The 11,665-nt window shown below is 43.0% G+C and overlaps 1 protein-coding gene and 2 non-coding genes across 3 annotated transcripts in view; 2 read left to right on the top strand and 1 right to left on the bottom strand.

Moving 5' to 3' along the window:
- Positions 1 to 679: 679 nt before the first annotated feature.
- Positions 680 to 843, top strand: LOC116523788. The gene has a single exon (XR_004257146.1). It is a non-coding gene; the product is annotated as a U1 spliceosomal RNA (small nuclear RNA).
- A 783-nt stretch (positions 844 to 1,626) lies between these two features.
- LOC116523777 lies at positions 1,627 to 1,790 on the bottom strand. Its single transcript, XR_004257137.1, has one exon. It is a non-coding gene; the product is annotated as a U1 spliceosomal RNA (small nuclear RNA).
- Positions 1,791 to 4,122: 2,332 nt separating this feature from the next.
- Positions 4,123 to 11,665, top strand: part of SEC23A (Sec23 homolog A, COPII coat complex component) — a 28,866-nt gene continuing 21,323 nt past the window's right edge. The window contains 2 exon segments of the mRNA XM_032231082.1: positions 4,123 to 4,266; positions 9,810 to 10,046. Coding sequence (XP_032086973.1) covers positions 9,826 to 10,046 — 221 coding nt within the window. The 5' untranslated portion in view covers positions 4,123 to 4,266; positions 9,810 to 9,825.

Here is an 11,665-nt window from a genome sequence, read left to right as displayed (position 1 = left end):
TTTCAGCATGGTGTCTCAAGGAACGTAATGAAAAGCCATCAATATTAGTAGCCATTGATGAACTGATTCTTCACAACCCACTCTTCGTTTCAAGACTGTCCTGGTTATTTGCCATCTCTGGATTACAGATTCCATAGTTTTAACTATGTGGTGTATTTATATATACTTAAGATATATAAATGTTTCCTTCTGCGAGCCGCGAGTCTGTCTGCACGTAGGTTGGATACAAACGCCGTGCAAGAGAAAAGCTTCTCCGTAGCTCCAGCCTAGCGCGTGTCTCTTCACTCTCCTACTTCCCAGGCGAAGAGCCCAACTGGCGGTGGTCCTTGTTGGGAAGGGAGCTGGGAAACCACCACCACCACCCCGTCACGCCAGGCATCCGCCGAAAAGATGCTGTCGCGGAGTTGCGGAAGCAAAGAATTCAGTCACGTCCGAGCGGCCGGGTAAGCGGTAGAGGTTTCCCGGCACATGCAAATAAGCATCCCCGCATAGCATTGTGGGAAGAACGCAAACCGGAGCTCGCCTCCGTTGGCGACGCGGCGGAGCCTCCGGGAATCTGATCCGCGCAGGATTAAGGCTTTGCAAGTGTGGGGGTAAAAGTCAGGCGGAGCATTGCGGGCCACCGTGAGCTGAAGTGAGTGGAGCGATGGTGGGAAGGGATCCCGGCGCGAAGCAAAGCATACTTACCTGGCAGGGGAGACACCTTGATCATGAAGGAGGTTTTCCCAGGGTGAGGCTCATCCATTGCACTTCGGGTGTGCTGACCCCTGCGATTTCCCCAAATGCGGGAAACTCGACTGCATAATTTGTGGTAGTGGGGGACTGCGTTCGCGCTTTCCCCTGATTATTTGGTTCAAAAAATAGAATTAAGTTTTTGTCTATAGGGAAAGTGTAGCTGTTGTAGATTACTCCTCAGAGATCGGAATCCTTTTTCTCGGAGTCTGTTTTCTCCGTTAACCCTGGAGAAAGCAATCGCCAAGAGTGAACACGACTCAGTCACATCTGCTGAATTACTAAGTTTTTTTTAATGGTTTTCATATAAAAAAACAAATATTAAAAAATTTCCCATTCAAAGCGTTCCCGCTTTCCTCTGATTATTTGGTTCGAAAAATAGAAAATCGATGGAAGTGTTTTTTCGAAGTAGTAATTTTGCAAGAGATACTTTTGTTTCATTTGCAAAATTTGGGGATAGCCCAAAACTCGTTGCAGTTTTAATGTTAGTTTTTATATAAAAACCATTAAAAAAAGCTTAGTAATTCAGCAGATGTGACTGTCGTGTTCACTCTTGGCGATTCTTTGGGCCAGGTCTCCACATCCTCTGGTTTTGCACTATGTTTTACAGTTTTTCTACAGTGGTCAGTGCTTTCATAATGTCCCAGTCACTGTTCTTTGTCGCCCAATTTCCTGCTAACGCTAGTAAACATAATTGCTTTCTCCAGGGAGGATTGACGAACTGAGCATCACTTTCTCATACAACTGTTAACAAAAATACGATTAACCTCCTATGACAGAGAAAACAGAAAACAAGACTCCGAGAAAAAGGATTCCGATCTCTGAGGAGTAATCTACAACAGCTACACTTTCCCTATAGACAAAAACTTAATTCTATTTTTTGAACCAAATAATCAGGGGAAAGCGCGAACGCAGTCCCCCACTACCACAAATTATGCAGTCGAGTTTCCCGCATTTGGGGAAATCGCAGGGGTCAGCACACCCGAAGTGCAATGGATGAGCCTCACCCTGGGAAAACCTCCTTCATGATCAAGGTGTCTCCCCTGCCAGGTAAGTATGCTTTGCTTCGCGCCGGGATCCCTTCCCACCATCGCTCCACTCACTTCAGCTCACGGTGGCCCGCAATGCTCCGCCTGACTTTTACCCCCACACTTGCAAAGCTTTAATCCTGCGCGGATCAGATTCCCTGAGGCTCCGCCGCGTCGCCAACGGAGGCGAGCTCCGGTTTGCGTTCTTCCCACAATGCTATGCGGGGATGCTTATTTGCATGTGCCGGGAAACCTCTACCGCTTACCCGGCCGCTCGGACGTGACTGAATTCTTTGCTTCCGCAACTCCGCGACAGCATCTTTTCGGCGGATGCCTGGCGTGACGGGGTGGTGGTGGTGGTTTCCCAGCTCCCTTCCAAACAAGGACCACCGCCAGTTGGGCTCTTCGCCTGGGAAGTAGGAGAGTGAAGAGACACGCGCTAGGCTGGAGCTACGGAGAAGCTTTTCTCTTGCGCGGCGTTTGTATCCAACCTACGTGCAGACAGACTCGCGGCTCGCAGAAGGAAATATTCTTTTCCTCTGGCCTCTTGGCTGGAGATTTTAGAGGGTTTTTTCCTAAAGAGTCACGTTTCATATAATTTACAGAAGAATGGAATGGAATAGGAATAGGAAGCGTAATTAGACACACAAGTAATTTGACTGGTGTAGAAGGTCTCAATGTACATAGTAAAGCAACAGAATCATCATCCCAATAAGGGGGTAGTAAACAAAATAATAATAATAATAATAATAATAATAATAATAATAATAATAATACAACCATATAACATGGTTATATTATGTAGGCTTAGCAATGTGAGAATTAGGTGTTCAGTAGAATGATGGCAAGGAATTGTCCCTGTATCTATTTCTTTTGACATGCAGTGGCCTATAGTCCAAGGGGAGGAGTTGAAACACTTTATGTCTAGAAGAGTGGGTCTCAACCTTCCTAATGCCGCGACCCTTTAATACAGTTCCTCATGTTATGACCCCCAACCATAAGCTTATTTTATGTTTTCCACATTTTTTTTGAACATATGTGTTTTCCAATGTTCTTAGGAGACCCCTGTGAAAGGGTCGTTCGACCCTCAAAGGGGTCCCGACTCACAGGTTGAGAACCACTAGTCTAGAATGTGAGGGGTCTGTAGATACTGTATTTTCTCAACCCTCCGGACCCGCACAATATACAAGAGTTCTATGGAAAGCAGGCTGGTTACAATTGTTTTTTCTGCAGATTTAACAGTGGTGGGATTCACTTACCTTTGCGGGTTCGCAAATGTGAATGCGCAACCTGTCACCCGTTCTTTCACAACCACGGCAGTGTCTCCCACGGTTATGTGATCAAAATTTGAGTGCTTGGTAAATTAGTATGTATTTACAATGGTTGCTGTTTCCCAGGGTCATGTGATCTCTTCTTAAAGCTTTTTCAGCAGGATTCCAACAAGCAAAGTCAACTAGGGAAGCCAGATTTAGTGAATGATTGCATGATTTACTTAACAATTGTGGCAAAAAAGGTACAATTGGGCGCAACTCACTTAACTGCCTTGCTTAGCAACAAAAATTCTGGTCCCAGTTGTGATCTTAACTTGAGGACTTCCTGCAGGAGATACAGTTTTACAGAAGGCAACGATATATCATAACCAGCATTGAGCCTAACAATTCCTCAACACAAGGATACTGAATGTGGATCCATCTGATCATCACAGCAGCTTTCTAGACTTCCTCAGTGTTTTTCAAACTTGGCTACTTAAGAAGTGTGGTTTTACACATGTTGGGTGGAATTCTGGGAGTTGAAGTCCAGACATCGTAAAGTTGCCAAGTTTGGAAAACAATACTCTAAATGCAATTTTACGTTGTCTTAATTCTGTGGTTAGAATTTCAAGAGTTTATATCAGAAGTGAGGAACGATGGCCCCTTTGACTTATGGACTTCAATTCCCAGAATTCCCAAGTCAGCATGGCTGGCTCAGGAATTCTGGGAATTGAAGTCCACGAGTCATAAATGGGCTATAATTCCCCACCCCTGGTTTATATGAACCCCCAGCTAGGATATGCGTGAAGGAAAAGGCTGCTGGGGTTGGAAGTCCCCTCAGTCCCCTCGTTTAAAGCGAGGCGAGGAAGAAGGCTTCCCGGTGTCTCATAAGACTGCGAGGGCCTGGCGCTGAAGGAGGCGTAGCCCCCGAACAGTGCAGCAAGCGAAAACGTCCTCCTTTTCGTGTTTACGTAACGACAACAACGCAAAAAGCCGCATCGCCGGTATCTCCCTGCTCTCCCCCCACCCGCCACTCAGGCCAGACTAATCGGCTCCAGACCCGCCCCTCGCTTACCGCCCCGCCCCTCGCTCACCGCCCTGCCCCTCTCGCGCGCTCTCTGCCCTTTGACGTGGCACCGGTTTCTCCCCCCCTCCCCCCCTCAGCCATGATTGTTGCGTCGGCGGCGCTCAGCCTGCTGGGTTCAGGGTGCGCGAGAGCGAAGTGAGCGTGGCGGTTGGAAGCTCGCGGAGCCCAGGTGAGTCGCGCGAATGGAAGGACGGAGGGAGGGAGCAACGAGGAGGCTTGGTCCCTCGCCGTCTGGGCCGGGGAAGCTGAATGGGGGGGGTGGTCGGTATAGGGAGCGGGAAAGGAGAGGGGTCTCTCGACTTCTTCCGAGCCCGTCGACTCTCTTGGCGTTTACCGAAGGGGATGCCTTCGCGCTCCCTTGCCCAGTATCCTAAGATGTCCCCGTGTTTTTAAAGCCGGAGGGGCTTTCCTTCCTTTGAAGCGTTTAGCCTGGTGTTGGAGGAGGTTTCGCCTTCACTATCCTCCGCCCTGCCCGTCTTTATCCGTTCTTCTCCCTTCCTCTTCTTCCAATCACTACCCTCTCCCCATAGCTTTAAACCTGAAACTGGGTTTCCCACATTCGGAGTGAGGGTTTCCCAACTTGGGAAGGGAGACGTTGTGGGTGTGTGAATTGGGTAGATCAGGGAGTGTGTTGCTTCCCAGTGGAAGTGGGTGTGTTTGAACCTTAGAGCATCATGGAACAGTCATGTGGAGCCGGACTCTGGTTTTTTCTCTCTCAGTCTTTGACCATCCCATCTTCTCTGGAAGGGGATCTAAAGTCTGATCCTCCTAGTTGCAGTGAGTTATATCTCTGCAATCTAACCTCTGATACCATCCCAAAATGACATTGTGTACAGGTAGTCCTCAACATGCAACCACAATGGAGCCCAAAATTTACGTTGCTAAGTGAGAAATCTGTTGTGAGTTTTGCTCCATTTTACGACTTTGCTCACCACTTTTGTTAAGTGAATCACCCCAGTTCTTAAATAAGTAACAGGTTGTTATGTGAATTTGGTTTCCTTATTGACTTTGCTTGTCAGAAGGTTGCAAAAGGACTTGGAGACACTGCAACTGTCATAAATGTGAATCAGTTGTCAAGCATCCAAATGTAAATCACATGATCATAGAGATGCTGCAATAGTCATAAGTGTGAAAAATGGTCATAAGTAATTTTTTAGTGCTGTTGTAACTTTGAACTGCTGTAAGTTGAGGACTACCTGTATATTAAGTCTTTTTCTAAAGCAGAAAAGAGAGAGAGAGAGAGAGATCAGTTCCTTTTTTTAAATGGAAGGAGACTGTGGAAAAAGTGTCAGTAAAAAAGGGAGTAGAATAATGTACAGAGGTTCTTAAAAATCAAAACATTAAGTGGGAAAGAGAAGAAAGGACTAGAGTAGATTAGGTTTTTTGGGTGGGAGAGAAGCTTAGTAGATTTTTGTAGACTTGAATATTGTTTATAAATTCAGGTGTGTCAGCTCACTGGCAAATACTGCCAATAATTCATTTATGCTATGTTCCTAAAAACAATATAATTCTGAATCAGAGAGTAGCAAATATATTATGGCTTGAGCTTTTATGAGCCAAGATGTTAGATGCACGAAAGGGAACTTCATAGAATCATAGGATTTGAAGAGATCTTGTAGTCAAACCTTCTGCCAAGATTGGAGTCATCGTACCATCTTGGACAAATGGTTATCTTAGTCTTTCTTGAAAAACTTCAGCAATGGAGCACCCACAACTTTGGCAGGCAGGTTGTTCTATTGATTATAGTTCTCACTGTCAAGAAATTCCTCCTTATTTCCAGGTTGCTTCTTATCCTAACTTCAAGTGTTATGGAGAATAAATTGTCATCTCTTCCCTTCGTCTTCAAGTATTGTTATCATGTTTGCCTTCTGTCTAAACATACCTAGTTTTTTCAGCCATTCTAAAGAAGCCATAGAAAGGATTTAGCTTCCATGTCTCTTATCATCTTTGTTTCTCTTTCTAGGGCCTCAGTATCTTTTTTGTGTGGTGGGTCAGAACTGAACACAGTATTCCAAATGTGGCCTTACCAGTGCAATGTAGAGCATATCCCTTGATCTTGATACTATCCTTCAATTGATACAGCCCAGGACTATGTTGGCTGTTTTGACAGCTGCAGCACACTGCTAACTCATACTTCAGTGGTGGTCCATCAGGACACTTAGAGCCCCTTATAGATACTACTGTTGAGACAAATACTGCTTGTCCTGTATCTGTACATCTAGTTTTTCCTGCCTAAGTGCAGGATATTCCTTTTCTTGCCATTGAACTTCATCTTGTTGGATAGGCCCAAATGCTCAAGTCTGTCAACATTCAAGATCTTAATCATGACTCTATCTTCTGAAGTGTTAGCAGTTCCCACCAGCTTTGTGGTGGGAATAAATTTGATAAATGCCCCTTCAGTCCCCTCATCTAGGTCATTTATGAAGATGTGGAAGAGCAATGGTCCCAAGATAAAACCTTGAGGAAGCTCATCGCATACTTCCCTCCATATAGATGTAGTTCCATTAAGGGCCATAAGCGGAGTGTTTTTGGTAATGGTACTGTCTGTCTTACTTTGTTCTATTTTACTGGGAAATAGGCTGTGGTCTATTTTACAAAATGCCTTACTGAAATCTACATGTGCTGTATCCACAGCATTTCCTTGGTTCATTAATTTAGTCACTTTATCAAAGAAGGCAGAACAAATCATTTGGCGTGATTTGTTCTTAACAAACCCATGCTGGCTTCTGGTAATCACCATATCTCACAAACTAGCTGCTTGATTATCTTTTCCAGGATTTCCCCAGGTATTCATGTCAAGCTGGTGGATCTGGAGTTTCTTGGATACCCCACCCCCACTTTAGTTTGGAACCACACCAGCTTTTTTCCAGTCCTGGCTCCAGGAGCTCTCAGATTTCCTTCAGAGATTCTGAGATTACATCTGTCAGCTCCTTCAGTACCCAGTCCAGAGATTTAAATTGCCAACTTTTTGTTGACAATTTATTTTTTCCTTTTAGTGAATCAACCATTTCCTTCACTTTCCTTTAGCTTCTTATATATTGAATTTTGTTGTTATTTTTGTTATTTGTTCCAAGTCTTAGCTCATTCTTGAACCTTAGCTGTCCTGATTCCGTCTTTGCAAAATTGTGCTATTTTCTGGTAATCTGCTCAGGTTACAAGACCCTCTGTCTATTCTTTATACTGGTCCTCTTTGTGCCTCAGCTTGTCATACAGTTCTTTGTGCACCCATGCTGGTCTTGTCAAATGTCTCTTGTTTAACTTTCTGTGTGATATTGTTTTAGTTTGGGCCTTTATTATCTCATTTTTTTCAGAGTTTTCTATGCATCCTGATTTTTTTTTTCCAGCTAGAATTTCCATCCATGAAATCCTTCTTATTCTTTGTCATAGTTTGTTGACGTCAGCTCTCTTAAAATCTGGAACACTAGTCCTTCTTCAGTTACCTTTGCATGCATTATGGTGAATCTTCATATGACATAGTCATTCTCTTCCAAAGTTCCTACAATTTCCACTTCCTTGACCACTTCATCCCTATTAGAAATTATCCCGTATAGCTGACCCTTTAGTACCCCCTCCATCTTTTGGGTGATAAACTCAGCTATGCATGTTGGGAACCTTTCAGGGTAGTTAAAGTTCCTCTTTACTATAGTATATGTTTCCTGGATACTTCAACTAACTCATTTATAAAAAAAAAGTGCATTATTTCATCTGCTTGGCTATGTAGCTTGTAATACATACGTATACAATGTCATTTCCGTTTCCCTTGTATTTACATGTACCTTAAATTTACATTTTTTAAGAATTAAAACACGCAACAAGCAAATTATGCAATATCTGGTTTTTAAAAAAATAAAAGACAGTACTGTTTCAGATTTTAAAATCTGACAAATTAAGATCCTATGTACTTTAATTAAGGGATTGAAAGACATTAATATTAATTGTGTGTAACATATTGCATGGGGATTTGCAGAAAAAACAAGTTATACCCCAAGGGACTAATTTGTAGTCATCTGTTTTTCAGCTTGACTAGGCATATTGAAATAGAATTAAATATTTTTTTCAAAGGGATAGCTGAATATGTGCAGAAGGTTGTTTCCTGAACTTTGAATTTATTACAGTATAGACATATAGCTGATAAATATGTTTAGAAAGAATTAAGTCCATGAAAGAGACCTAGGTTGATATAGTGGTTTATTTTTTATTTATTAAATTTCTTGCCATCCATCTCTCCTACAAGGGACTCTAGGTGGCTTATAAATTATAGAAAAAAAAGAAAAAAATTTAAAATATTAAAATAATCAGACATTAAAATTAATAAAAAGTGTGCTAAAACCACACCTACAATAGCCAAGAGATGGAGGGGATGAGAATAAGATCTTATCCCTTCAGCCACCTCCAGCAATGAGGGCCATCTTCTGGGCCCAATTAGCAAAGCCAAACTTTGATACCCTTCCAGAAGGCCAAAAGGGAGGAAACAGTTCTTGCCACCAGTGGGAGAATATTGGGGCCTCAGCAGAAAAAGGCTCTTCTTGATCCACCTGCAGACTGATTCCTTGATTCTTTAGCAGATGGGATCCATAGCAGGCCTCTGCCACTGGCACAAGTTGGGGAGAGACAGCATCTCAGATACCCTAGACCTGGGGTGGCCAATGAGCTGGATCCAGCCCGTGATAGGCTACGGAGTTTGCCCATGGGCCATCCAGGACCCGACAAGGGATCGGCCCCTGCTGCCCTGGTCCCAGCCATGCCTACCCAGTCAGCCGTGATGACCAGGCCATGCCCATTCTTCCCCCCAAGGGCAAACAAAATCCTGACGTGGCCCATGACGGGATCAAGTTTTATACCCCTCCCCTACACCCATGCCTTGTAGGGCTTAAAGATAATGATCAACAGCTTGAATTCGATCCAGAAGCAAACTGGCAACCAAAGCACCTTGCGCAGTAATGCTATTATATGTATGGCTCTAGAAGCATCCAGGAGTGTGCCATGCTACTGCATTCTGCACCAGGTGCAGCTTCTGAATACTATTAAAAGGTAACCCAATGTAGAGCACATTACAGTAATCCATCTGAGATATGGAAATCTCATTTGGAAATTTCCAAATTTACATTTCATTAAGCAGTGAAATAGTTACTAAAGAGAACAGAGATTCCTAATTGTTATTCATTTTCCTTCTATAATTTTATGGATAGACAGGAATTTTCATGGTTTCCAGATGACTGGTAATGAATGTACATGAATTCCCTAAACATAGAGGTCACCAACATTTGTGGCTTTGCAGCTCGACTGGGGGGGAGGAGAAGTGGGGAACTGGGTTGTGGGAGTGGTGGGCCAGTGTGTAATGCAGCTCTTGTGCAAGTGGTGGGCTGCCAATCATGCACATGCTGCCCTTGCATGAGTGGCAGGCCTCCTCACACAAGTTAAGCTATGAGTGCACGCATTCCGGCCAGCCCCTCATGGAGCCCAATTCTGAATAGGCCATGAGGATCCCTGCCAGTGGTGGGATTCAGCCAGTTCACACCACTTCGGGAGAACCGGTTGTTAACTTTCTGAGCAGTTTGGTGAACTGGTTGTTGGAAGAAATGATTAGAGCAGAGAACTGGTTGTTAAATTATTGGAATCCCACTACTGATCCCTGCCCTAAAAGTATTGCATTGCTTTTAATCTATCTTCAAGAACTTGCATGGTTAAATTCAATATATATTTTTGCTACAGATACAAGAGCTTCATAATGACAACCTTCCTGGAGTTCATTCAGCAAAATGAAGATAGAGATGGTGTTAGATTCAGCTGGAATGTGTGGCCTTCCAGTCGTCTTGAAGCCACAAGAATGGTGGTTCCAGTTGCTTCTCTGTTCACACCACTAAAAGAGCGTCCTGATTTGCCTCCCATTCAGTATGAGCCAGTTCTTTGTAGTCGCACTACCTGCCGTGCTGTTCTAAATCCGTTATGGTAATTCCAATAAATATTGTGGTTTTTGCTGGCATGTTATTAGTCTTGTGATTAAAAGATTGCCTTGTCCCAGTTTTACTAATTATGAGCAGTCAGTCTTTGTATAGCATTATAGCTGTTTCCTAGAAACCCAGGTGCTATGCACTGTTATGCAATGTGAATAACAGCTTATAGAAAAAAATGGGGTTGGGGCAGAATGACAACACATTCTCAATCCAAATATTACTAAACACAATAATCCTATTAAAGTGGTTGAAAAACATATTAAATTCTTAAGTAATCCAAATTTAGACTCATTTTGAAAATAAGTGAAAACAGCTTGAGGGATAAAACATGAGTTGAGGCTGAAGAGTTACGAACACAATGGAAGAAAAGGCTCACGATGATGAGTAGCAGAAGAACAGATGCAGGATTTAGATGAATATGGTCACATAGGTGCTTATATGGCTTTAAATAAGATTAAAATGCATGGACTGCTATTCTCCCTTCTGCACTGTCTTCTAACCATTGCAAGTTCTTCCCAAATGCAATTAGAAGTGAAGCAGAATGCTTTTTTTTGGTGGCTTGCTGGACAGTGACTTACTTGGCCCTCATCAATAAGTTGTTACAGATCTTTTGTTGAAAATAACTTTGCATGAGATTGAAACAGCTCCTCTAAGTCCTCTTCCTCCACGTTGTCAAACACAACCTGCTGAGTGAGAGCAATACAGTTTGCTTTTATTTGAAAAACTCTTATGTGGGCAACACCTTTCAAATCTTACATAAAACCAGAAGGGCCACCAAGCACTATGATAATGTTTTAACTACATTTTGAGCTTACAGAATAATACAAATTGCATTCTTTATGTTAAATTGCTGCAAAAATTGAGGAACTGTGCATTTTTATCCTCAGTAACTATGATATCCACCTTATATAACAATGTATAAAGTTAAATGTATAAAGTTAACAAACTGTCGCACTCTCCTTGGTAGCTCCTTGATTGGAGTATTATTTTACGTTTGACTTCACCTCCACCAGCACTGGCAGAGCAAACTATAGTAGATGCATAGGTGGCAGCCTCTCCCTTCACTAGCACCGATTACTTAACATAGCTGGATAATGAAACATACTGCAAGAAACAACCAAACACAGAAGCAGATCCCCAAGGACTCCATAATTTAGCCCTGAGTAATATATTCTCTTCTATTGATAGCAATAATTCTCTGATTGAGAGGTTGGAAGAGTATTGCTGTATTAGGAAATAAAAATAGGATTTTAATTTTTGGTGAGAGCTCAGTAATGGATGATTTGGTATACAGGTAGTCCTTGACTTACAACCAGAGAGGGGTTGCTCCCGGTTTTATTACCAGTTTGCTTCGAGTGTGTGTGCACAGTTCAGTGTAAATTGAACTACTAAACAACATGTTTAGTTGTTTACTAAAGTAGTGCTAAACATTTTTAGCACTACTAAACAACATGCCAGCAATGGCAGTAGCAACCGGGGAACCAGTTTGGGGGCATGGCTAGCTTGGGTCGCTGCCGATTCTGTGACCCAGGCCAAAATACCACTACCGGTTCAGCCGAACCAGGCTGAACCGGTAGCAACCCACCATACAACTATTTGGTTAGTGACCGAAGT

Source organism: Thamnophis elegans, chromosome 1, assembly GCF_009769535.1.
Source record: "Thamnophis elegans isolate rThaEle1 chromosome 1, rThaEle1.pri, whole genome shotgun sequence".
NCBI classification, from domain to species: Eukaryota; Metazoa; Chordata; class Lepidosauria; order Squamata; family Colubridae; genus Thamnophis; species Thamnophis elegans.
Note: the sequence above shows the minus strand (reverse complement) of the source record. Positions and strands in the feature narration are given on the sequence as shown.